Genomic DNA, 26,483 nt, shown 5'->3' with positions numbered 1-26,483 from the left:
GTGGCTGAGGGGAATCAAGGAAAACCATCTTCTCTGGGCATGCTACCAAAGTATGAATTTCAATCTGCAAGTTCAAATGGAATCTAGTCATTTTACTGCCTCCAGGATGAGCCTGACATGTGACGGATTGCGATTTGGCATGGGTGTAGGAGCCCTGGCTTTGAAATTTGTTTAAATAAAATCCAGGTCACTGCAGCCAAGATATGCACACTTTTACAAAATACTGTAATTTTGAACCTACCTCCAGGGATCGCATAATCTAACATAAACCAAACCCCGTTATTACAGCCAATTTGAGATCCCATGTCTGCTCCTCCGAGGTCAGCTCAGCTGTGGAAGGTGTATTGTGGCCAGATGGGCTAAGCTTACCAAGTGACAGGACCAGAACATGAATGGTCAAGACCTGGATCTAAAGCAGGCAAAGGACCACACATTTAAGGAGTAGCTTCACACCAGGGCTGCATTTCTAAGGGCCACTGTTCCTAGTGAGAAGGGTTATAGTAGACTGTGCTCTGTGCATGAAGACTTCACCATCTTGTTTCTCAATGCCTCTTCCCAACAACTGGGTGTGATGTCAGAAGGCCAAATCCACGTCTTTCAAGAACAGATTGGACTAAGGCAGGCTAGCTTTAGTGCAAAAACCTGCACGCTTTTGCCTTCACTTCAGCCTTTCAAGATTTAATTGGACCTTTGTTAAGCGAGTTAATCTTTTCAAGTCCTATGCCAGCAAGGTGAAGACTGAGTGTCCAAGGCAAAGAAGCTGTCCGATAACCATACCCAGGGACAAGTGGGTGTGAAACGCTACTGGAACAAGCACCTGCCTCTCTGCCAGTCTTCCTGCGCATAGAACACTAGATGGAAGCCCACCAATGATGCCTACAAGAGTCAACAAATGGTATCTTGTCTTTTTGGCCCCACAGAACGAATGACAGCAACAAAGAGGTGGTAAGGAACAACTTTGGTGGACATCGGCCGCAGGCACAACTATCCATCCAAAGTTATGTTATTTTGCATTTATATAGCGCCTTATATACCATTGGTATGGTCTGAAGGCGCTGGTAGGTTGAACACATTGCTGCTGGGGGTGTGGGGATGAGGTAATGCGATCTGTGAATTAGAAGAGATGTGGGAGATGGGGTTTGGGAGATGGGGTTTGGGATATCCCACACCTGTGGTGGCTAATTGAGGACAAACCGCTTTGCCATAGATGCATGCATTTTATATAACCCAGAACACGGAGCATGCAATAGTAGTTTTCCATTTTATCAACCTGCAGGGATAACGTACATGGGGTAAGGAACAAGTTACTAACTGTTCTCCAGCATGGGTCTGGCATGGATTCAACATGCTCATGAATAAATACATAGCAGCACACATGCACAACTACGTGAGGTGACAAGGCTCAACATTAAGCATCCCTTACAGGCTCACCTTCAAGTGAACAGGTTGCGCAGCACTACTTGGCCGACCCTGGACTCCTCCCTGGAATCCTGGTCGACGCAGTAGAATCTCGCAAAGTTGTGCGTCAACCTCCACGTTGCAGCCCTGCAATGTCCAGCAGGGGCACAGACAGGAACGCTGTAGTTGCAGCGATCACACTGGTCGAATGGTCTCTCGACGGGCAGGCAACAGTGATGGGTGATGGAGCCGAGAGCCACCTGGAAATGGAGGCCTTGGAGACGGCCTTCCCTTGGAACTCTTTCGTGATGTCTTCCGAAAACTTTGTGATGTCCACGTAGAACTTCTGCGCTCTAGCCACATCCGGCAAGTGCAAAACCCTCAGCCGGCGATGGGAAGAAAACCGGCAACACCAAGGGCTTGTTGAGATGGAAGTCCGGCGGCACCTTGGGCATGAAAGGGGTGCAGCCTCAGCACGGCCCTCGTTTCGTGGAATGTCAAGTACAGAGCTTTACAGGAGAGGGCCTGGATCTCTCCCACTTGTCGTGCAGAGGACATGGCCACAAGAAACACTGCCTTCTGCGATAGAAATTGCAGAGCTGGCAAATGCAGAGGCTCGACCCATAAGCCTAGTCAGCACCATATAGAGCTCCCATGCTGGTGCCGGAGCGTTCACCGGCGGGACCGTCCTTTCATGAACTCCTTAACCAGGCGATAAGACCACAGCGATGACCACCCCGTAGTCCTGGTATAGCGGGAGATAGCCGCCAGATTAATTTTGAAGGAGGCGTGCGCTAGGCCAGCAAAAGCAAGTACTGCAGCAAATTACAGAAGCCGTGATCCGTAGAGGGTTTATCTTCTGCCACGGAACCAGACGGGGAACCTCTTCCATTTATGTCCATAGCACTAGAGTCAGACGTCCTGGCTTTGGCAAGCACTTCGTTGCAATCCACCAGTATCTCGTACCCTCCAAACTCTAGTGCTGCAGGCGCCAGGCCTGCAGGTTCTGCGACCCTGGTTTGTGGTGCAGGATCGTGCCTCCTTCCCTGGAAAGAAAATCTGTGTCTGCCAGAAGCTTGAGAGGAGATTCCGACATGTCCAGAAGGTCCAGGCACCATATCTGCCTCGGCCACGCTGGTGCGACGTCGATCATCCAGCACCAGGACCATCTGAGTTGACGATAGTCGCAGAAGCAACAGCGGGAATACATGAGGAAAAGGCCATCCCAGGGTAAGGCGTGCATTGCCCCCCCCCCCCCCCCCCCGCCCGGGGAACCTGCTGGTGAACCTCTGGCACGATCGATCTGGGGATTGCCCCATCATCGAATAGAATATCCACATAATCCTGCCAAAGATCCCACTTGTGGCAAGAGCACAGCTCCCTGCTGAGTGAGTCGGCGACAGCGTTCTTCACTCCTGCTAGATGAAAGGGTACCAGGAACATGCCTTGGGCGACGGCCCAGTGGCATAGATCCTGCACTTCCTTGGAGAGCAGGGGAGGGGGGGGGGTATCTGGTGCCCCCCCTGCTTCCGAATGTAGAACATCTAGGTAGTGTTGTCAGTTAAGACCCGCACCACCTTGCCACGGAACGGAGCTCCAGGATGTTGATGTGCAACGACTTCTCCGGGAGCCAGCCCCACAACCAGATCGCTCGAAAGAATGTCTCGTTGAGGGCGATCTTGTCCTCTTCCGCAGCGGTCGCATCCGCAACCTGCAGAGCCGAACGAGGTAGATGCATGACGACATCATGCCGAGCAGGGACTTTATGTACCTCACCCAGGCAAAGTCCATGGTCAACAGCCGTTGTACCTTCCCAGGATGGCTTTTATACTCTCCTCCGACAGTGAAGCCAGCCACGCCACCATGTGGAGCCTGGCTCCCAGGAACAGAGCGTCCTGCGATGGCACCAAGCAGGACTTCGCATAGTTATTGAGAACCCCAGTTCTCCGGTCCTCGCTGTGTTCGACTGCGAGTTCCCTTGACTTCGCTTGGATGAGCCAATCGTCCAGATAGGGGTAGATGTGGATCCCCTGCAGGCGCAGCCGTGCCGCCACCAGTGCTAGGCACTTGGTGACCCTTGGCACCAACCTCTAGCTGAAGGGAAGGGCTTTGAACATAGTGCTGTCCTTGGACCACGAAGTGCAGAAACTTTTGATTCCCTTTTCTATGGGGATGTGGAAGCATCCTCCAAGTCCAGCGACGACAGGAAGTATCCTTCCTCCAGCTGTCCCAGCACGTGCTGGAGGGTGACCATCTGGAATTTCTGTGACTTGATGCATCTGTTGAGGCGGCAGAGATCTAGAATGGGTCGCCAACGCTGGTCTTTCGGATTAGGAAATACAGCGAGCATACTCCAGAGCCCCTCTATCACACTCTTTCTCAGCATCGCTCGTACCTCTAGAAGTGTTGTGTAACGTGGTTCTTTTTCCTGGCCACAGGTGGAAAACGGACACTTCCTTTGGAACTCTAGCGTGTCAGTGGGCCAGGGCATCCAGCACATGGTCGGTGGAGATGGACTTCCTGACGCTGACAAGGTCCGCCAGCCAGCCTCCCACTGGGGTGCTTATGTGGGGGCCAGACATCCCAGCCGGTTCAGTCCTGCTTCGCTGAGGCCGTCCCACCTAGGGCCCCTTGGCGACGACGATTACCTTGCTGCTGGCAGTCTTGTCGGTAGCTGTGTAAAGGATGTGCAGAGCTTGTAGGATTTTCTCTGATCTGTGTCGTGGAGGAAGGGGCAGTTGCGACGGGGGCATCTGTGGTTCCTCCACGCCTTGCCGTTGGTCTCCCCATCTGCCTTGTCGGGGTCCTTCCCATAGGGGCCGGCCTAGACATTCTTCTCAGGCAGTGCCAAGCCTGAAAGTTCCTCCCCGGAAGAGATCTCAAGAGTCTAGCTGGACCACTGCATCCCCACACCCCCCGTTCTCGGCCAGGGGCAACAGGGAGATCAGCATCATCACGGGAGTCTTCTTGATGGGAATGAATGACAATTCCCTCCGGGCAGGCAGGGAAACTCGTGTTGGCAGATGCCTCCTTGGGACCTGCATCCGCAGCAGTCAGGGACGCCACCACTCCCTCAATCGATGCTTTAGCCTGGTGAACCTGGGCCTTCACGACTGCAGGCGCGTCTTAGGCCTTCACCGTAGGGGGGTTGGAGGTGGGAGGGTCAGCACCTTGCTCCCCTTGGCTTTCTCTATCAGAGTCGCCCGGGCCTTCTTCCGAAGCTTACCAGGTGCTCAGACTGCCTTTCCTTCACCAAGCCGGAGCGATGGCTCGTGGTTGACTGCTGCGGCAAAGCTGCACCCAGTCTGGCAGCCGAAGACTCGCAGGGCTTTGGCTTATGTGCCCCCCCCCATCAACAGGGCACCTTCAAAGGTCTTAGAAAGTCTGAGTGTCTTCTCTTGGGAGACGCATGCCACTGGGGCTCACCTGCCGCCAGGTTCTTAGTCTCCAGCCACTCGGCGAGCCGCTTGTGACGGTCCTTCATGGTGCGGGTGGTCATGTCCTTGCAGGACGCACAGGCCTCCTCCACGTGCGAGCTGTTCGGATGTAGGCAATAAAGGCACAAGGAGTGCCCATCCTCCAGGAAGACGTTCCTTTGCCCGCATCCTGGGCAGATCCTGAAAAGAGGTATTGAGTCTCCGGCAATGTCCACGCAGTGTAGGACCCCAAGGGTCTTCTGGAACCCTCCAAGTAGTGGACGAAAAATCGCCCTTTAGGGGTGTAGAATATGGCAAAACTCTAATCTCAACATGCAATAAACGCTCGAGAGCTATAGCACGTGGACTCCCAACACTTGGAACGTGCGGTAAAAATCTGACGATGGCTGCCGGAGGGGCTTAGGTAGAGGGCAGTCATTGGCTGGGGCAGTATGGCCCAGTAGTTCAGAAACAAATTCTCTTTACCGAGGATTCACAGCCCGACAGGCAATATTCATGAGCATGTGAATCCATGCCAGACCCTGTTCTGGAGAAGCAGCGATTGTAGGTTTCCACTCCTGATCCACCTCGTCGTGTGAAAAGCCTGACTGTTCAATAGCAGTAGCCAACCCTGTTGCACGGAACTGCTCTTTCTGGAGAAGATCTAAGAAGCTTCCAAGGTATCTGTGAGGAGGGTGCCAAACAAGAATTTCTGGGCAAGTTCCTAGCTATTCTTTTCAAGGAGTACCAAGTTCAACGCAGCACAACATGGTTAATAGGTTGGTGTAGGCCTCATCAGGACAAAAGACGCACTTACAGGAAATACATTACGGGCTAGTTAAGCATCACACCATGGTTGTTACCAATAGCGGAGGATACAACCCCAAACCAGCTACTGGCAGATTGAGGGGGCATTTCAAAAGTAAATCTTTCAGCAAGTAAGGTTATTAGTGAAAAGCAACTCTTCCTGCCAGGCCTTCAAATACTTTACCCAGCATCTAACATACCTTCGGTTAGCCTTACTCAGTCTCACTCATCCCCATCTTCTCCGTCTCCTGAAGCATCACCCCTGTAGAAGAAACAAAAGTTAGTCTACTGAAATTCTAGTCATTCAAAACATACAGCTTTAAAAAAAAAAAAAAAAATCGTTTCAGGAAAAAAAAAAAGCCAAAATTCCAAGTGCATGATTGCACACTATTGCCAAGTGCTTTGTGACATGCCAGTGGGTTAATGTTCTCCTTGGCAGGTCCATCGGTGCAGTGAAGACATTCCAGTCACAGCACTAAAACCGCAAAACAGTGACAACCAATGCAATGTGTCCAAGTTATGGGGATTATTTTAATAATTGAACACTGTAGTGCCAATCGTCTCACAACCGCTCTGCAGCAAAATGACTTATCAGAAGAGTTCATTAAGTTAGTTGCCAAAGTAAATGCTTTTTTCAATTGGTTTTAAGTGATGTATGCATGGGTTGATTACCAGAAAAATCTTCCTTTAATAATGGGGCGCACCCCTGAGGGGATGCACCCCGACTATACCCACCAGCGGCACTCAGTCCCCCTGAACGCGTAGACTATAACCTCATTTTATTACACTAGCTTTATTAAGATTACTCCACGCCCCTTCCCTCCATACTGCATGGGTGATTACAACTGAATGTAGACCCAGGGTAGGGAGAGTCTGTCCTAAGAAAAGTTCAAAACTGCCTGACGAACCCCCGCATCTGACCTGGAGCTGGCATGCAAGCAGAAGTGCTGGCAGAAGGCCGAGGGCGTAGCCCATACAGCACTTCTTTGGAACACAATAGCCATGGCCTCAGCTCGAATAGCATGGGCATGCACGTTGTCCAACGTGCAAGTCAAGGGATCAACCTCCATTGATTCTGCCCATTGACAAAACCTAGTCCACTTGCTTGTATTGGCTCCTAGTAGACTCACTCCTAGCCACCTGTATAATGTCCAGGTTGTCTGGAGACCACTGCAGATGCAGCGTGGTTCCTGACAGGTCACACTGAGGAAAGGGCTATTTTGGGGGGTAGGTGGATGACCGTGCCTCCCTGCTGCGAGATTGGTGTGCTGGACCCAGCGGACGGTGCACCGGGGCCTGATCAGACAGGCTGAGTAGTTCCAAGAACCATTTGCTGGCCACCAGAGCCATCATGTAGTTTCACTGGATCTGCATGACTTACCCAGGGAGTCCCTGTCCATGCTAGAAAGCAAACTTGGGCACCTCCTGTTGTACAGGGCGGAAGGCTTCGAGAGCAAACCAGATGGCCATCTACGCGAGCCAGTTGATGTGGGCCGACTGGACCAGACTGTGGAAGTTGCAGCTGCACAAGGTAGCTCCCCAGCCCTCTAGGGCTGGGTTTGTAGTGATGGTCCCCGCGCACCTCTGAATTTAAAAAGGGATGGTTTTCTTTCTGGTGAAAAAGGTTCTGTCTCCCATCCCTTGGAAGGGACGCCCGTACAGTAGGGAGGAAAGGGGACATGACAGAGTATGAGGAATATTGACGAGCTCCGCTTGAGAGTCCCTCTCCTTGTTCCATGAGGCTGCGAAGTGCAACTGTATCTCCTCAGCTTGAGTCTAGTGTGGGGTACAGCCAGTAGGACCGCTACCATGAAACCAAATTGGTGTTGGTACCACCAGGCTGATGTCACTTCTCGGCTGAGGAAGCGAGTAGTGGCCCTCTTTATGGCTATGTTCTTGTCCTCCGATGGAATACTCTTAGGGCATGTGTCCCAGATGAGGCCCAGGAAGGTCAGTCTCTGCATAGGCCGCAGCTGAGACTTGGGGTTGAGTGAAAAATCCCAGCTTGTGGAGTGTATGCATTAGGGTGGAGGTAGTGTGGTGAACTGCCTCCGGAGCTCTCGCCCTGATCCAGTCGTGCAGGCACAGGTCGATGGGGTGGCCCTGAGGAGGGCCGCCAATGTATTCATGAATCTGGTAAATAACCTGGTGGCTGAGTTGAGGCCTAAGTGCACCGGGAAGTGTAGATAAGGGTCCTTCAGATCCAGGGAGCACAGCCAGTCATGCACAATGTCTCCACTATGAGTGCTGGTGTAACCATCTTGAATTTTTGAAGACCCTGGGAAGCGGTCCAGCACAACTCAGGCCAGCCTGGTTCTTTAGTATGGTGAAAATCCTGGAATAGAAGCCCGATCCTCGCTGGGACTTCTTCCACGGCCTGGCTCTCTACGAGGGACCGAACGAACTTACGCCAACAGAGTTGCTGTTCCAATCTGTGGTAGGGGAGGAGGGAGGAATCAGTAGGCGGTACCCCATGGATACAACAGAGGAGCCAGGGGCCTGCAAACTGACACCAAACATGAGCGTGAAGGGCAAGCCTGACCCCCCCCCCACCAGAGATACGTGGACCCGAAAGGACAAGTCCTGCTTTCTTTCCCACGAGGCTGTTGCAGAGTAATGGGACTGAAAAAAAGCCCTTACTCCCCAGCGTTTGTGCCAGTGTTGACTCTGCGAGTTGTCAGGCTGCCTGGACCAGTTCTGAGAACACAGAACCATCCGAACATCCACCCCACCCCCCCTTGTCGGGGGGCAGAATTGACTGGGTCTACGCTGTGGCCTTCAGGATAAAGGCTTGGCAGTTTGTAAACTGTTGATCTAGCTCATCAGTGGTGGAGTGAAAGGTTGCCACCCTCGAATTGCTGGTCCAATATGCATTCCTGGATGTCTGGGTTGAATTTAGTAGCCCGAAGCCAGGCAGGCATGTCCACTGCAATGCATATGGAATGGCCAGAGGTGTCAATGTGGGCCACAGTAGACTGCCGTCTTGCGCCACAATTTTATGCCCGTCAGTCCCGTTCATGACTGGCACTACACCGGAAGTTCTGGAAGGAAGTTGGCCATTTCCCGCCAATGCTTTTGGTTATTGGCAGCTAGCATGGCTTTCACGTTGGATTGACGATGCAGCGAAGCGTTGGGCGTAAAGCTTCTTCCTGTACGCCTCCAAGATCATCTTACCTAGTAACAGAGTAGTGATGCTGCAAAGATCACCGAAGAGTGCGGTTGAGGGTAGGCCAACAGCAAGAGTGGATCCGCGTCCATTTACCTATACTTGGCGTCCAGGCACCGATTAACAGGTTGGGCCAAGTGGGGTTAGAGCCATACCTTCTTAGCCAATGCAACGTCTTTTTGCATCAGGCTACCTGTTCTAGCCGCGGGGCATAAAGACCTCAGGCCAGTACCCCCATGGGTGGAGGAATGCTGGGCGCAGACGAATGGAAACTGGAGCCTGGTACAGAACCGCCTGAACTGTGGGAGGCAGAATCAAAGGAGCCGGTGTGGGCAGCAGGTGCTGAACCAGGGCTCATGGCGCCGGAGCCATAGGAGGAATGACTATTGGCGCAGGGAGCATGTCCTTGGTCACATCCAAGGATGGACCCCATCTGAGGTGATCTCATGAGCATGAGGAACCTTTCAAAGACCCGGTCCTCGCAGGCCAGTGGGGTGGAAGGTGATGACTGGGTAGCAGGTGGCTGGTGCACACCTGGGGACTACCTGGTTGCAGGGTAAACCTGTGCTGCAGAAGGATAAACTGTAGGCCACGTACCTGGTTGACACCTGTCCCACCTTTAAACTTCTCCCACCGGCTCTGTTCCTCTGGGCAGTATCGGACGAGCAGCCATCTTGTTGAGCTGCATGCACGTGCTTAAGTAGTGGTGCTTGGCTCACTGGGCCCAGGCTCTGAGGACTCTTGGCGATGGAGCATGAGCCCTACCCTGCACTTAAGGCAGTGACCTGGTAGGTGTGTTGCCCTCGGCAGTATCGCCGGTAGTGCTGTGTGCAGGAGCACCCGCTGACATATTGCTGGTAAAAGGGTGTCGCCCCTCAGGCTTACACCCAGTAAAAGAACCTTGCACCCACTCAGGCTGAGGGGTCTTCTGGTAACGGTGCTGACGGTCCAGTAGCTGAATTAGCCTCAGTACCTGTGCCAGTGAGAACATGAGGGGTTCCTCCTGTCTCGAAGAGCTCAATCTCCTCCCACCTAGCTAGTCTGTTCAGAGCAAGTGAAGAAAGTGCATTTCACGCGGTACAGCCCTCCCATCCATGGTCAGGGCCAAGGCAGCGGAGGCAAAGAGCATGGGCTCCGATGTGGAGAAGAGCCCCTCGCAGGCTGGACACCTGCGAAAGCCTGCTCAAGTCAACATGCGCCTGGGAGGAGCATGGCGCCAGAGGACTGTGTACCTGAATGATAAGACAAAGAAAAAAAAATCCATGAGAGCGCTTGGTATGACATGGGCAAAGCCAAACCCAGGAGAGCTGGTGAAATCGGCCCGTTCCAGTAGACGCAGAAACAGGGACTCAGTAGTGGCACCAGTGGGTGGAGTCAGGGGAACACATTCTCCCAGGGCCATGCCTCTAAATTTAAAAGGGGCGTGAAAAAAGGTTCCGTCTCCTGTCCCTATCGAGGGACGCCCATGCATTATAGAGGAAAGGGGACGTGACGTAGGAGTATGGTCAGGCCATTGACATTTAGAAGAGGGGTTCAGAACATCTAGGTGGTGCAACAGAACCCAATCGATGGTATGCCCCCCATCCCTGTGTAGGTTCTTTTATCCATTGGGTAGTTAACTGCAGCATCCATATATGACTTGGCCAATTATCAAGAGGGTCCTCTGCACAGTAGTCCCCTACGATGATAATTGGTGACGGGATTAGACTATTGAGGAAAGCAAGACATTGTTCCTCAAAGTGTTATGTTTGTAGGTGGTCTGTAAATAGCTAAAATGAGTGACATTAGGATTACTAGCAGTCATATATACCAGTGTGATCTACAACTTGACAAGTCACATTGTTTGACCAGTAGTGGCCCTCCACCTTTTCTCTTCAGTCCAAAAGAGGTTCTAATCCGGTGGAACTGCAGATGAGGCAGCGAAGTCAGTGGCATCATTCAGCCATGTCTCACTCAGTGAGACCTAGAATAGCAATAAGTAACTTACTCGGGTGAATCATAGCAACGGATTAAGATAAAGGAGCTTATTTGAGAGGGCAAGGCGAGCAAAGTATACTTACTCACATTTCCCATGCACTTACCAGCACCTTCTACAACGTGCCAAGGTCCTTAAGAGGCTGTGGAGTGCTGGGGATTGCAGTCCGTAAGGACGACAGCATGAGCAAGAAGAAAGGCAAACTGCGCCTTTCTATTCACAAGTCGCAAAATGTAGATGTAGCAGCAATGAGCAAGGAACAGGTGAAACTGTACACTTTTACAGAGCAAATGCTAGGCACAAAGTTTCTAACTTACTTTAATTAAATGATATTCTAAAATGAGTTTTTAAAATTATTTGCAGGCAAACACAAATTCACACAAACGTTTGCATGTTTCAAATCTAACTAACGTTAGAAATAGTAAGAACGCACAGTAAGTAAACTGTCGCAACAACAAGTATGCATTCACTAGTAGATGGGCCGCCACCGGTGCCAGGCACTTTGTGAATACTCTTGGAGCAGATTTTAGACCAAAAGGGAGGGCCTTGAACTTCCTTGTACCACAAAGCATAGGCACTTCGGTGCATCCTGTGAATGGGGACGTGGAAGTAGGCATCCTACCGGGCCAGCAACATCAAGAAGTCTCTCTCCTCCAGTAGGCCAAGCATGTGCTGCAACGTGAACATCCTGAATTTTTGGGACTAGGTACTTGAGATGCCGCAGGTGTAGAATGGGTGTACAGCCCTCAATCTTTTTGACTTACAAGTATCGGGAGTAGACTCCAGAGCACCGGAGTGACCTTGGAAGCAACTCCATCTCCCCTTTTCGTAGGATGGCCTGTACCTCCTGGAGGAGTTGAGGGATGTGCTGCTCCTGCCGGGCCACCAGAGGGATCCGGGGACACTTGGGTGAGTCGTCCAGCACCCCTGTCTGGAGAGCTTCTCCCACTCGCTGATGAATCCTGTCAGCTGGCCTCCCACCAGGGTGCATGGGTGGGGGTCAGCCGTCCTGGTCGGTCCAGTACTGCTTCGGCACCAACACCTCCACCGAAGGCCTTGGAACGGCCCCTGTAGGCCTTATGGTCGTGGACCGGGAGGGCAGAAAAGAACCAGGAAAAGCAGTGCTTGAGTGCAGAGCTCGAGCTGGCTCTGTATCCGTCTTGATGGCCTGCAAGTACTAGTTGGCCTTCCCAAAAAGGTTATCGAAGGGCATGTCCATTACCCCCCTCAGGACTTCCTGGTGGAAATGAGTGGCCTTTAGCCAGCATTGCTGACAGAGGTAGACCATTTCTCTCCCCCACTCCCTCCCCACAATCTGCCAGAAACCCGTGTTAGCAATCTCCAGGGCCACTGTGATGGCACGGTCCGAAGCGCAAGTAATTCCTTAAGTGTGATCGCCTCCACCCTCTTGTCTGGGTAGGAACCAGAATCGGGCACAGCTTGTACCACAGTTACCAATCGTACCTGGCCATGATCGCCAACGTGTTGGCTGCTTTGAACGTCTTGGGCTGAGTAAATGACCTGCCTTCTGATGGTGTTCAACTTCTTCCCCTCGGGACTGATGAGGGGTTAAGACTACCTCTTCCTCGCAGCTGCGATGTAACCATAGGCACTTCTAGCCTATCCAGCTTGGCCAGCGCTGTGCGAGGATTCTTCAGTAGGACTAGACCTTCCTCCCCCACGTCGTCCAGGAGTGGCACTGCCATGATGGCTTTACTCTTGGCCTCGCGCCTCGTATATGAAGCCCTCGTCAACTGGAAATGTTCAGAAGCTTTGGCGCCCATGGCATGAAACAACCCCACCTCATCCGGCTGGGATGCCCTTGGTTGTGGCGACCCGCCAGCTGTAACGTCGGCAGTGTCCATTGTGAGGCAGAGCACCAAGAACAGGCGTGGAGGTTGATTCAGGGGCATCGGATGGCACTTCCTCGTTTTAGCTAGATACTGATCTGGAGATGGGGCCTGCAGCATCTGCTTCTGGATTTCTGAAACTAACGCGTGTAAGGTCGAAAGGATGTCCAGGGATACATCTCTTGGCTGATCGGGCGTTGTCTGCACAGACCCCACGCCTTCATTGCCTTACACCTGTCTTTGGGGTACGGCCTATGGCTGGCCTGAGACTTGCATCGCCCCCACCGCCGTTTTTGCACCCTGAGGGGTCGGAGCTGGGCTCAGTGACAACATCCTCTTCACTGGCGTGCCTGCAGACTTTACCACTGGCCTGGCTGAGGCCTCTCACCTCGGTGGTAGAGACACCCTGGGAGCAGAAAAAACATGGGTCTGGCATAGATTCACATGCTCATGAATATTCCCCGTCAGGCTGGGAAGTTCTGAACCTTTTTTTCCTAAAAACCAATCACTGAGCTCTGGGTCATACTACCACCAACCAAGCAGCGGTTCCATGTGTTAACATCCCCACAAAAATAGCGCCATATTTGGCATGGAACCTGCGGGTCACACCCCTGCAACCACTGCTCCCAAAACCCCAAAATTATCCCGCCAAAAATATCACCTATGGCTGTTTCTGATGACCATATATGGGATACATTACTCACCGTAATCAAGGCCGACATCTAGTGAAAGCTGCAGAGTGTTAGCTAACTCGAAAATGGGCGTCGACACAGGGCGTGCCAGTAATACTATCCCTAGTGTGACATCCACTGTACCCATGATCCTCACGCGTCTAGGACCCTCAGATTGTATTTTTTCTGACATGAGGTAGCATGAAGAGTATCGAGAGTACAGATTATCAAAACAGATAGATAGAAAGATAAGACTACAAGCATCCATGCGCCCTGAGGGGAGGAAGTGTGGGTCACATGTGAATCTAAGCAGATACAAGCATCAGAAATAAGATGAGTAATGCATCCCTTCTGAGGCTTGTGGAATCTGCTTAGATCACATGCTGTGCATAGATTAGCGAGCAGCGTTAGGAGGTGGGATGTGAGATGGGTCATGAGCAAATAAATGTCTAAGAACCGCTTGTCGAGTGTCTTGGAATGAGTGTCAATGCAGTAGTGCTGAGTAAAGTGTAAATAGAGCTCCAAGTAGCTGCTTTGCAAATGGTGTCAAGGGGTACATTTGCAATGAAAGCCAGAGTGGCCCCAATGCCTCTTGTAGAGTGGGCTCTTGGCATGAAAGGCAGTCTTTTCAGAAAGGGAGTAACAGCTGGATACAATTTATAATCCACTTAGAGATGGCACCTTTAGAAACGCGATCTCCCTCTCTGCCTGTAGCTATGGAGACAAACAGTGGTCTGTTTTCCTTAGCGGCTTGGTCTCGTCTACATAGTATAGGACCGCCCTACGCACATCTAGGGTGTGTAGTTTCACCTCAGCAGAGCTTTGGGGTTCTTGGAAGAAAGCCGGAAGCTCAATGGACTGGTTAACGTGGAATTTAGAAATAAACTAGATGAAAACCTGGGGTGTTTTCATAAAACCAGTTTATCTTCAGTAAAGAAAGGGTCCTGCACTGACATGAATGTCACTTACCCTTCTTATCTATGTAATAAGAAGGCAGTTTTATGTCAGGTGTTTGAGACTGCTTTTATGCATGGGCACGAAGGGGGGAGGACATGAGTTTAGCCAGCACCACATTAAGGTCCCATCCTGGTGGTGGGCTAGAAATTGGAGGGTGGAGTCTCTTTAACCAGTGGTACTTTCCACCAAGATACCTTGTTATGGGAGGTGGTGTATGCTGACAAGAGCTGCTAGGTGTACCTTTAGTGAATTAAATACCAACCCTGTGTCCAGCAGGTGGAGCATGTAGGTGACAATAGTAGAAGGAGTGCAATCAACTGGGTTGATTCCCTTATTCTGGCACCAGATAACAAATCTTTCCCATTTGTCAAAATAACAGTGCCTAGTGTTGGGCTTCCTAGATTCCTTTAGGATGTGCATGCCCCTCTGTGGTAAGGTGGTGTCCAAACTCGTATGATTTCATGAACCATGCTGCCGAAGTTCATTGAGCTGGGTTGAGGATGCACCGTTTGACCTTCGTGCTGGGATAGTAGGTTGTACCAGCACGTAAGTCTGATTGGTTCACACTTTGTTAGCCTGCGCAGGTGTGGGAACCACGGTTGTCTCGCTCACATGGGAGCAACTAGGATGAGTGTGAATCGATTCCCTGTGCATCTTGACCATCAGAGGAGTTGGTGGAAAAGCGTAAGCAAACATACCTGACCAGTTCGTCCACAGGGTGTTCCCCCTTGGAGCCTGGCTGGGGAAACCTGGATGCAAGTCTGGGCATTGTCTGTTTTCGCTTGTGGCGAATAAGTCTATAGTGGGGAAACCCCACTGAGAAGATGTTCTACGACCTCTGTAGAGACCACTTGTGTTCTCTTGGGAGAGGATCTCTGCTGCTCAAGGCGTCTGCTAGAGAATTGAGATCCCCTGGAACATGTTGAGATGACAGGTAAATGTTCCGTCTGAGGGCCCATATCCAAATTTTTTGGGCAAGCTTGGACAGATTGGTGAACAAGTCCCTCCCTGCTTATTTAGGTAGAACATCGCTGTTGTGCTGTTTAAGATCTTCACTGACATGTTTAACAGGTGGGGCTCGAAGCACTCTGAATACTGCCAGAAGCTCTAGCAGATTGATCTGATTCTTGGCCAGTGTGTGAGACCAGAGACCCTGAGCTATGTGATGGAGGTGTGCTCCCCACCCTGACAGGGATGCGTCCTTTCTGACTACATCCTGTACCTCTGGATCGTAAAAGGGTTTCTCCTTTGACAGGTTCTCTTGTCCACCAGTGAAGACTTAGTACCAGTGTTGGCGCAAAGACCACTAGATCGTCCCACTGACCACTTGGCTGAGACTACTGTTAAGCCAACCATTCTTGCATGGGACGCAGGCACGCGTGGGGGACCAGGTAAATATAGGACGCCATCATGCCTAGCAAACACATCGCTTTGCACACCGTTATCTGGCGACCGGACTGATATTGAGGCATCTACAGTAATATATTCCGAATTCTTTCCTCTGATGGAAAGGCCACCCCCTCGAGTATTTAGTACAGCTCCCAGGAACTGTTGCGAGGTGCTTGGCACCAGGCTTGATTTTTCTAGTTTATGGAGAAACCCAATTCGAAGAGGTCGATCGTTCTTTGAATGGGGTCTCTGATGAGTCAGTCGTCCAGCTAAGGGTACAATGGGATTGCCTTCCTGCGTAGGTGTGCCGCCACCACTGCCAGAACCTTGGTGAATACCCTTGGAGCCAAGGCTATACCGAAGGGCAGCACCTTGAACTGGTAGTGCTGACTGTCCACCTTGAAGCGCAAGAATCTTCTGTGCGCTGGGAACATGGAAATATGAAAATAGGCAGCTTTCATGTCCAATCTTGCCATGTAAGGAACAAGTTACTTACCTGTAACTGTTCTCCAGCATGGGTCTGGCATGGATTCACATGCTCATGAATATTCCCCGTCGTCAGGCTGGGAATCCTCGGTAAAGAAAAAACCAGTATCAGTTTCGTTTCTGATCTGTCTTTCATAGTAATAACCAATCACTGGTCTCTGCGTCATACTCACCACAGCCAATGACTGCCCTCTACCTAAGCACCGCCTCTGGCAGCCATCTTCAGATTTGGAAGCACGTGAAGTGGCAGTATGACCAAGTGAAGAGCCGCAGAGGGGTAGGCGGGAGGGTTCGCATGTGAATCCATGCCAGACCCATGCTGGAGAACAACAGTTACAGGTAAGTAACTTGTTCCTTCTCCAGCATGGGGTCTGGCATGGATTCACATGCTCATGAATAAAGAATACATAGCAGTACACACATGCACAACCACGGGAGGTGGCAAAGGCTCAACATTAAGCATCACATCAACTCAACATTAAGCATCTTACCTCCTCACCAGGCTCACCTCAGGCGAACAGGTTGCGCAGCACTGCTTGGCCGACCCTGGACTCCTCCCTGGAATCCCGGTCGACGCAGTAGAATTTCGTGAAGGTGTGCGTCGACCTCCACGTAGCAGCCCTGCATATGTCCAGCAGGGGCACACCAGATAGGAACGCCGTGGTAGCTGCGATCGCTCTGGTGGAATGGGCTCTCGGACGGCCAGGCAGCGGTCGGTTTGCCAACCGGTGACAGCACATGATACAGCCGGAGAGCCATCTGGAGATGGAAGCCTTCGAGAGAGCCTTCCCCTGATTGACAGGTCCAAAGTTCACAAAGAGTTGTGACGTCTTCCGAAAACCCTTCGTGCGGTCCACGTAGAACTTCAGCGCTCTAGCTACATCCAGCGAGTGCAAAGTCCTCTCAGCCGGCGACGGGAAGAACACAGGTAACACCAAGGGTTCGTTGAGATGGAAGTCCGACGGTACCTTGGGCATGAAGGAGGGGTGCGTCCTGAGCACTACCCTCGTGTCGTGGAAAGTCAAGTACGGGGCCTTGCAGGAAAGGGCCTGGATCTCTCCCACTCGTCGTGCGGAGGTGATGGCCACAAGAAAAGCTGTTTTCCACGATAGAAACTTCAACGGGGCCGAGTGCAGAGGCTCGAACGGAGGTCCCATGAGCTTGGTCAGCACCACGTTGAGCTCCCACGCCGGGGCCGGAGCCTTCACCGGCGGGAACGATCTGAACAGTCCCTTCATGAACTCTTTCACCAGACGATGAGACCACAAGGACGTCCGGCCCGTGGTTCTGGTGTATCGGGAGATCGCAGCAAGATGAATCTTGATGGACGCATGTGCCAGACCAGCTTTGGCCAGCGTCAGCAGGTACGGCAGTACTTGGGGAGCCGTATCCGTAGAGGGTTAATCTTCTGTGCGTGGCACCAGACAGAGAACCTCTTCCATTTGTGTCCGTAGCATTTAAGAGTCGAGGACGCCCTGGCCTTTGCAAGAACCTCTCTGCAATCGGCCGGTATGTCGTATCCTCCAAACTCTAGTGCTGCAGGAGCCAGGCCTGCAAGTTCAGCGACTTCGGGTCGTGGTGGAGGATGGCGCCTCCTTCCCTGGAGAGTAGATCCGCGTCCGCCGGCAGCTTGATCGGCGGGGACGCTGACAAGTCCAGAAGGTCCGGGAACCATATCTGCCTCGGCCACGCAGGTGCGACGAGGATCATCCTGCACCGTGACCTCTTGAGCTGGTTGACGAGCCGGATTAGCAGAGGCAAGGGAGGGAACGCGTAGAGGAACAGGCCCTCCCAGGGGAACGAGAAAGCATCGCCCATGCTCCTCGTCTGGGGAAACCTGCTGGCGAACCTCCGCCACTTGGTGTTCGTCGCCGTCGCGAACAGGTCGATCTGGGGTGTGCCCCACCGTCGGAAGAGGCGATCCACCAGATCCTGCCGTAGTTCCCACTCGTGGCACGAGCGCAGCTCCCTGCTGAGTGAGTCGGCGATGGTGTTTTTTATCCCTGCCAGATGAAACGGCACCAGAAAAATCCCTTGGGCGACGGCCCAATGCCACAGGTCCTGCGCCTCCTTGGACAGCGCTGGGGACCTGGTTCCGCCCTGTTTCCTGATGTAAAACATGGTGGTGGTGTTGTCGGTGAAGATCCTCACCACCTTGCCCTTGAGGGACGGAAGGAAGGACCTGAGGGCCCAAAACACTGCACGGAGCTCCAGGACGTTGATATGTAGGGACTTCGTCGGGCGCCAGAGTCCCCTTGCGTGCAGATTTTCGGTGTGCGCTCCCCACCCTTCCAGGGAGGCATCCGTGGTCACAGTCTCCTGGTGGGCTGGGGTCTGGAAGTCCATGCCCGCCGTCAGATGCGCGCGGGTGCCCCACCACCGTATCGCTCGTCGGAAACTCTCGTCGAGCTTGATCCTTTCCTCGAAGCTGCCCGTCGTCTGGATCCAGCGCGCATCCAGGAATTCTTGCAACGGGCGCATCCGGAGCCTGCACATGGGAATGAGGTAGATGCAGGAAGACATCATCCCGAGGAGGGACTTGATGGACCTCACTTTGGCCGCGTCGGCCACCAACATCCGTTGCACCTTGCCCAAGATGGCCCTGGTCCTCTCCTCCGACGGGGAGGCCAGAAGGGACACTGTGTCGAGCCTCGCTCCCAGAAACAGTGCGACTTGCGCGGGCACCAGGTGGGATTTGGCGTAGTTCACGGAGAAACCCAGGTCCGTGAGGAGTTGGACGGTCCTTGCCGTGTGGACCACGGCGAGCTCCCTAGTCTTGGCACGGATGAGCCAGTCGTCCAGGTAGGGGTAGACGTGGATCCCCTCGCGGCGCAGCTGCGCCGCCACCGGTGCAAGGCACTTGGTGAATACCCTGGGTGCCGACCGTAGTCCGAAGGGAAGGGCTTTGAACTGGTAAGGACGCCCTTGGACCACGAATCTGAGGAATTTGCGGTGCCCCTTTAGGATGGGAATGTGGAAGTAGGCATCCTCCAAATCCAACTACGATAGGAAGTCTCCTTCCTCCAGCTGACCCAGGACGTGCTGGAGGGTGACCATCCGGAACTTCTGCGCCTTGATGAACTTGTTCAGACGTCGCAGGTCCAGGATGGGGCGCCATCCTCCCGTCTTCTTCTTCACGAGGAAGTATCTCGAGTAGACTCCGGAGCCCCGAAGCCTCTTTGGGACGAGTTCGATGGCGCCCTTTCTGAGCATCGCCTTTACCTCCAGGAGAAGTTGAGGGACGTGAAGTTCTTTCCTGGCCACGGGGGGGGACGCGCGGGCACCTTCTTTGAAACTCGAGCGCGTGGCCCGGGGCCAGGGCGTCCAGCACCCAACGGTCGGTGGAGATGGACTCCCACACGCTGACGAAGCCCGCCAGCCGGCCTCCCACCGGGGTGCTTCGGTGGGGGCCCGACCCCACGGCCGGTTCAATCCTGCTTGGAAGCGGCCTTGCCGCCTTGACCTCCTTGGCGACGACGGCGGGGTCCGCTAGACTTGCCTCGTCCTCTGTAGGCCTCTTGCGACGACGAGCGGGCCGCTTGACGGTAGGAAGCGAAACCGCGGCCGGAACCTTTGGAGGCGCCCTTGCCTCCGCCGCTCCGAAAGGGCGTCCGTCGTTGCAGGACTCCAAGGGCCCGGGCCGTCTCAGTATCCGCCTTGATGGCCTGAAGGGAATCGTCCACTGTCTTCCCAAACAGGTTGTTCCCGTCGAAGGGCATGTCCAGGACTCTGGTCTGGACGTCCTGCCGGAAGTCCGTAGCTTTGAGCCATCCACGACGTCTAAGGCAAACACCGTTGCCCAGCTGGCGGAATCCAGTGTCGGCGATGTCCGTCGCCACGGTGATGGCGTGGTCCGAGGCCACCTCACCTTCCTGCAGGATCTCAAGGGCCTCCGCCCTCTTGTCGTCCGGCAGAAAATCCAGCAGGGGAGCCATCTTGTACCAGAGCTCCCTGTCGTAGCGGGCCACGATAGCCAAGGCGTTGGCCGCTTTAATCGTCGTCGCTGCCGACGAGATGACTCTACGCCCCATAGTATCCAATTTCTTTCCCTCGCCGTCCGGCGGGGAAGTCGATGTGGAGGCCGCACCCCCCCCCCCGCTTTCTTCCTGGCTGCCGCGGAGACGACGGAGTCCGGGGTAGGCTGCGCCCGGAGGCATAGGGGGGCCGTGTCCGGGACCCGGTACTTTTTCTCGTACCGGTCTCTTCTAGCTGGCGTCGTGGAAGGGTTCTTGAGGAGGGAAAGGCCCTCATCCCAAATGTCGTCCAACAGAGGCACTGCGAGGACCGTCTTCCTCTTGGCCTCGCGCCGCTGATAAAGGAAGCCTTCCTTTTTCTTCTCCTCAGGGCAGAGTTGGAAAAGCTCGGAAGCCCTGGAGATCATGGAGTGGAAAGATCCGATCTCGTCGGGCGGAGAGGCCCTGATGGGAGGCGACGACGGAAAATCCTCGTCGTCCGTACCCGTCGCTGCCGTGTCAGTCCCTGTATCATCCCCTCGGGTGGACGGGGAGGAGGGCTGCAAGGGGCGCGACGGTTGAAAAGGAGGTGGTGGATGGATCCTTCTTTTCTTGGTAGGGGGAACACCAGAAGGTCCCGGTTCTGGATCCCCCGACGGGAGAGGTTCCTCCGTCGGTAACGGTAGCCTCGTCCTTATCTCGGAGCATAAGGACTGTATGGCCAACAAAATGGCCGCCGAGTTGTCTTGCGGCGCTGGCAGAGGGGAATCCGACGGGCGAGCAGGGGCCCCGTCGGTATCCTCGACGATGTCGTCACCTGCGTCGGGGTCCATTCCGACGGGCTGGCCTTCTTCCACGCCTAGGCCGTGGCTTAAGACCTCGATCAGCTCCTCTTCTGAGGTTGAGGCCGACTCTACGACGACGCCCTACCCCCCCCCTTCTTCTTCCCCACGGAGGGTTTCACGGGGGTCCTATCGATGGGCACAAAGGAAGACTCCCTCCGAGGAGGCAGGGAGATTCTGGGCCCTGAGGTCGCCACCACTGGTGCAGCCACAACAGGCTGAGCCAGGGCCGCCGCGACCGTTTCGATAGAGGGCTTGGTCGGATGGATCAAGGCCTTCACCACCTTAGGTGCGCTCACCGCCTTATCCTTGAGGGAGGGGGCACTGCCACGCTCCTCCTCTGCCTTAGAGCTCGACCGGGGCCTCTCCAGGAGCTTCGCCGGGTGCTCGGCCTTCCTCTTACCCGACCCAGAGCGTTGGCTCGTGGTTGATGGTGCCGGGGAGGGTGCGCCCTGCCTGGCGCCCGTAGAGCCCGACCGTTCGGCGCTCCCGGTGCCAGCGGACTCGCGGTGCTTGGCCTTATGTTGGGCCCCCGTCGCGCCCTCAAAGGTCTTAGAAGACCGCTCAGATTTCTTCTTCTCGCCAGACGGGCTCTTACCCTCCAGCCAGTTGGCGAGACGTTGATGGCGGTCCTTCATGGTCCGTTCCGACATGTTGCCGCAAAACGCACAGTCCTTCTCCACGTGCGTCTTGTCCTCATGAAGGCAGTAAAGGCAGAAAGAGTGTTCGTCCTCCTTGAAGACGTTCTGCAGCTGGCATCCAGGGCAGACCCTGAACAGCTTTCCGGGCGTCGAGCTTCCCTTCTCCTGGGCCATCTCCGAGACAGGGCCTGAGAAGCTTCTGGAGTCCTCCGAAGTGTAGCTCGACGAAATCTTCACCCTTGAGGGGCACAGATGAATCCGACACGGGTCCCCGTTGATCGGATGTAGGATCGGTGGAGCTTGAGGCTCTTTTGACCGAAAGAATCGAAGTTTTTTGTAAAAAGCGCGAAAAAATAGCACTAACGCTCGAGAGCAATAGCACGAGGATCCCAACACATGAACGTGCGGTAAAAATCTGAAGATGGCTGCCAGAGGCGGTGCTTAGGTAGAGGGCAGTCATTGGCTGTGGTCAGTATGACGCAGAGACCAGTGATTGGTTATTACTACGAAAGACAGATCAGAAACGAAACTGATACTGGTTTTTTCTTTACCGAGGATTCCCAGCCTGACGACGGGGAATATTCATGAGCATGTGAATCCATGCCAGACCCCATGCTGGAGAATCCCTTTTTTTTTTTAGGAGGGGGAGAGTAGTACTCTTGGAGAGTAGTCATGTGAAACTTTTGGGGCTCGACATCCTTGTTTGCAGGGCGTAAGTCTAAGACTGGGCGCATCGTTAGATTTTTTTTGGCACAAGGTAGTAAGTTGAATAAGGAACAAGTTACTTATCTAACTGTTCTCCAGCATGGGTCTGGCATGGATTCACAAGCTCATGAATATTCCCCGTCAGGCCGGGAATCCTCGGTATAGAAAATAATCTGTATCAGTTTCGTTTCTGATCGGTCTTAGTAGTAACCAATCACTGGTCTCTGGGTCATACTGCCCCCAGCCAATGACTGCCCTCTCCCTAAGCCCCGCCTCTGGCAGCCATCCTCAGATTTGGTAGCACGTAAAGTGGCAGTTGACCAAGTGAAGAGCCGCAGATGGGTAGGCGGGAGGGTTTGCATGTGAATCCATGCCAGTCCCATGCTAGAGAACAGTTACAGGTAAGTAACTTGTTCCTTCTCCATCATTGGTATGGATTCACATGCTCATGAATAAGAGAATACATAGCAGTACACACATGCACAACCACGGGAGGTGGCAACAGACTCAACATTAAGCATCTCTTACCTCCTCACCAGGCTCACCTTAAGCGAACAGGTTGCGCAGCACTGCTTGGCCGACCCTGGACTCCTCCCTGGAGTCCCGATCGACACAGTAGAATCTTGTGAAGGTGTGTGTCGACCTCCACGTCGCAGCCCTGCAGATGTCCAGCAGGGGCACACCAGACAGGAATAGCGTGGTAGCAGCGATCGCTCTGGTCGAATGGGCTCTCGGACGGCCGGGCAGCGGTCAGTTTGCCAACCAGTGAGTGCATGATGCAGCCCGAGAGCCATCTGGAAATGGAAGTCTTCGAGAGCCTTCCCTTGATTCACAGTCCCAAAGTTCACAAACCGCTGTGATGTCTTCCGAAAACTCTTTGTGCGGTCCATGTAGAACTTCAGCGCTCTAGCTACGTCCAGCAAGTGCAGAGTCCTTTCAGCCGGCGACGAAGGAGACAGGAAGAAAACTGGCAACACCAAGGGTTCGATGAGGTGGAAGTCAGACGGCACCTTGGGCATGAAGGAGGGGTGCGTCCACAGCACCACCCGTGTCATGAAACGTCAAGTATGGCGGCTTGCAAGATAGGGCCTGGATCTCTCCCACTCGTGTGGAGGTGATGGCCACGAGAAACACTGTCTATCAACGAAGAAACTTCAACGGTGCCGAATGCATAGGCTCAAATAGGGGCCCCATGAGCCTGGTCAGCACCACGTTTAGCTCCCACGCCGGGGCAGGGGCCTTAACCGGCAGGAATGATCGGAACAATCCTTTCATAAATTCCTTCACCAGTCGATGAGACCACAAGGACGCCCGTCCCGTAGTTCTGGTGTATCGTGAGATGGCGGCCAGATGTATCTTGATGGAAGCGTGAGCTAGTCCAGCCTTCGCAAATGACAGTAGGTATGGCAATACTTGAGGGGCCGTAATCCGCAGAGGGTTAATCTTCTGTGCACGGCACCAGACAGAGAACCTCTTCCATTTATGTCCGTAGCACGAGAGTTGAGGACGCCCTGGCCTTTGCAAGAACCTCTCTGCAGTCGGCCGGGATGTCGTACCCTCCAAACTCTAGTGCTGCAGGAGCCAGGCCTGCAAGTTCAGCGACTCCGGGTTGTGGTGAAGAATGGCGCCTCCTTCTCTGGAGAGAAGATCTGCGTCCGTCGGCAACTTGACTGGTGTGGACGTTGACAAGTCCAGAAGGTCCGGGAACCAGATCTGTCTTGGCCACGCCGGTGCAACGAGGATCATCCTGCACCGGGACCTCGAGCTGGAGCAGCAACGGCAGCGGCCGGAACGCATAAAGAAATAGGCCGTTCCAAGGGGAACGAGAAAGCATCGCCCATGCTCCTCGGCTGGGGGAACCTGCTGGCGAACCTCCGGCACTTTGAATTAGTCGCCGTCACGAAGAGATTGATTTGGGGTTCGCCCCATTGTCGGAAGAGTTGATCCACTTGATCCTGGCGTAGTTCCCACTCGTGGCACGAGCGCAGCTCTCTGCTGAGAGAGTCGGCATGCTTGTTTTTATTCCTGCCAGATGAAGAGGCACCAGAAACATCCCTTGGGCGACAGATCCTGGGCTTCCTTGGATAGGGCAGGGGGATCTGGTTCCGCCCTGCTTCCGGATGTAGAACATCGTGGTGGTGTTGTCGGTGAAGATCCTCACCACCTTGCCCTTGAGGGACGGAAGAAAAGACCCGAGGGCCCAGAACACTGCGCGGAGCTCCAAGATGTTGATGTGGAGTGACTTCTCTGGGAGCCAAAGCCCTCTCGCGTAAAGATCTCCGGAGTGCGCTCCAACCTTCCAGGGAGGCGTCCGTCGTCACAGTCACCTGGTGAGCTGGGGTCTGAAAGTCCGTGCCCGCTGACAGGTGAGAGCAGGTATCCCACCACCGGATCGCCTGACGAAACGTCGGAGGGATCCTGTCCTCGAAGCTGCCCCTCAACTGGACCCAGCGGGCATCGAGGAACTCTTGCAAGGGGCGCATCCGAAGCCTGCAAAGGCGCACCAGATAAATGCAGGAGGACATCATCCCGAGGAGGGACTTGATATATCTTACCCTGGCCATGTCCGTGGCCAGCAGACGCTGCACCTTGCCATGCACCTTGCCCAGAATGTCCTCCGACGGCGAGGCCAGCCGCGCCACTGTCGAGCTTGGCTCCCAGAAACAGGGGGACGTGACGGATTTTTTGGAAAGTTGGAGAATCCCAGGTCCGTGAGCAGCTGAACGGTCTTCGCAGTGTGCTCCACGGCGAGCTCCCTTGTCCTTGCCCAGATGAGCCAGTCGTCCAGGTAGGGGTAGAGGTGGATCCCCTGTAGGCGCAGCCGCGCCGTCACTGGTGCAAGGCCCTTGGTGAAAACCCTGGGTGCTGACTTCAATCCGAACGGGAGGGCCTTGAACTGGTAGTGCCGCCCCTGGACCACGAACCTGAGGAACTTTCGGTGTCTTTTTAGAATGGGGATGTGGAAATACACATTCTCCAAGTCCAATGACGGGAAATCGTCCTCCTCCAGCTGTCCCAGCACGTGCTGGAGGGTGATGTACTTGTTCCGTCGTCGCAGGTCCAGGATGGGGCGCCATACGCGAGGGCACTTCTGAAACTCGAGGGCGTGCCCTTGGGCCAGGGCATCCAGCACCCAACGGTCGGCAGAGATGGACTCCCACACGCTGACGAACCTCGCTAGCCGGCCTCCCACCGGGGATCTTCGGCGGGGGCCCGACCCCACGGTCTGATCATTCTTGTTTGGAGGCTGCCTTGCCTCCTTGACCTCAGATGACGGGCACCACCTGACTTGCCGCGTCCCCTGTAGGCTTCCTGGGACGAAGATCTTGCCGCATGGCGGTACGTGGAGGAGCCACTCCGGATCCCTTGGAAGCAACTCGTCTGCCTCCAGCGCTCCGAAAGGACGGCCGTCGTTGGAGCACTCCCAGTGCCCAGGCAGTCTCCGTGTCTGTCTTGATGGCCTGAAGGGACTCATCAACCGCCTTCCAAAACAGGTTGTTCCCGTTGAAGGGCATGTCCAAAACCTTGGTTTGTACGTCCTGGCGGAAATCCATCGCCTTGAGCCATCTTTGTCGTCTCAGGCAAACGCTATTGCCCAACTGACGGAAACCGGTGTCAGCAATGTCCGTTGCCACCGTGATGGCATGGTCCGAAGCAATCTCACCTTCCTGTAGGAGGGCCTCAGCCCTTTTGGCGTCTGGAAGGAAGTCCAACAGCGGGGCGATTTTGAACCACAACTCCCCGTCGTAGCGGGCTACGATAGCCAGAGCGTTGGCCGCCTTGATAGTCGTCGCTGCGGATGGGATGACCCAGTCGTCCCATCGTGTCCAGCTTCCTGCCCTCGCTGTCTGGCGGGGAAGTTGATGTTGAGGCCGATGCCCCCCAGCTTTCTTTGTCGCCGCAATGACCGAATCCGGTGTAGATTGCGCCCAAAGGCACAAGGGGGCAGCGTCGTGGACCCGGTACTTCTCGTACTGGTCCCTCTTTGACGGCGCCGTGGCAGGGTTCTTGAGGAGGGCGAGCCCCTCATCCCAGATATCATCAAGAAGTGGTATGGCGAGGACAGTCTTCCTTTTAGCCTTGCGCCGTTGGTAAAGGAACCTTTCCTTCTCTTCTGGGCAGAGCTGGAAGAGCTCGGATGCCCTGGAAATCATGGCATGAAAGGATCCAATCTCGGGCGGGGACGCCCGGGCAGGGGGCAACAGGGGACACATGCCTTTGTCGCCT

The 26,483-nt window shown here is 54.2% G+C and overlaps 1 protein-coding gene across 2 annotated transcripts in view; it reads right to left on the bottom strand.

Moving 5' to 3' along the window:
- LOC138570977 (SURP and G-patch domain-containing protein 2-like) overlaps positions 1–26,483 on the bottom strand; it is a 95,627-nt gene that overhangs the window by 1,272 nt on the left and 67,872 nt on the right. For both annotated transcript variants that reach the window (XR_011303885.1, XM_069649160.1), the window contains one exon: positions 5,822–5,883. Coding sequence is in view for 1 of the 2 variants with exons in the window: in XM_069649160.1 (XP_069505261.1) it covers positions 5,844–5,883 (40 nt within the window). In the remaining variant the exon portion in view is untranslated. The remainder of the gene's footprint in view (positions 1–5,821; positions 5,884–26,483) is intronic.

Source organism: Ambystoma mexicanum, chromosome 1p, assembly GCF_040938575.1.
Source record: "Ambystoma mexicanum isolate Mex_15411 chromosome 1p, UKY_AmexF1_1, whole genome shotgun sequence".
Lineage (NCBI taxonomy): Eukaryota > Metazoa > Chordata > Amphibia > Caudata > Ambystomatidae > Ambystoma > Ambystoma mexicanum.
This window is presented reverse-complemented; position numbering and strand designations above follow the sequence as displayed.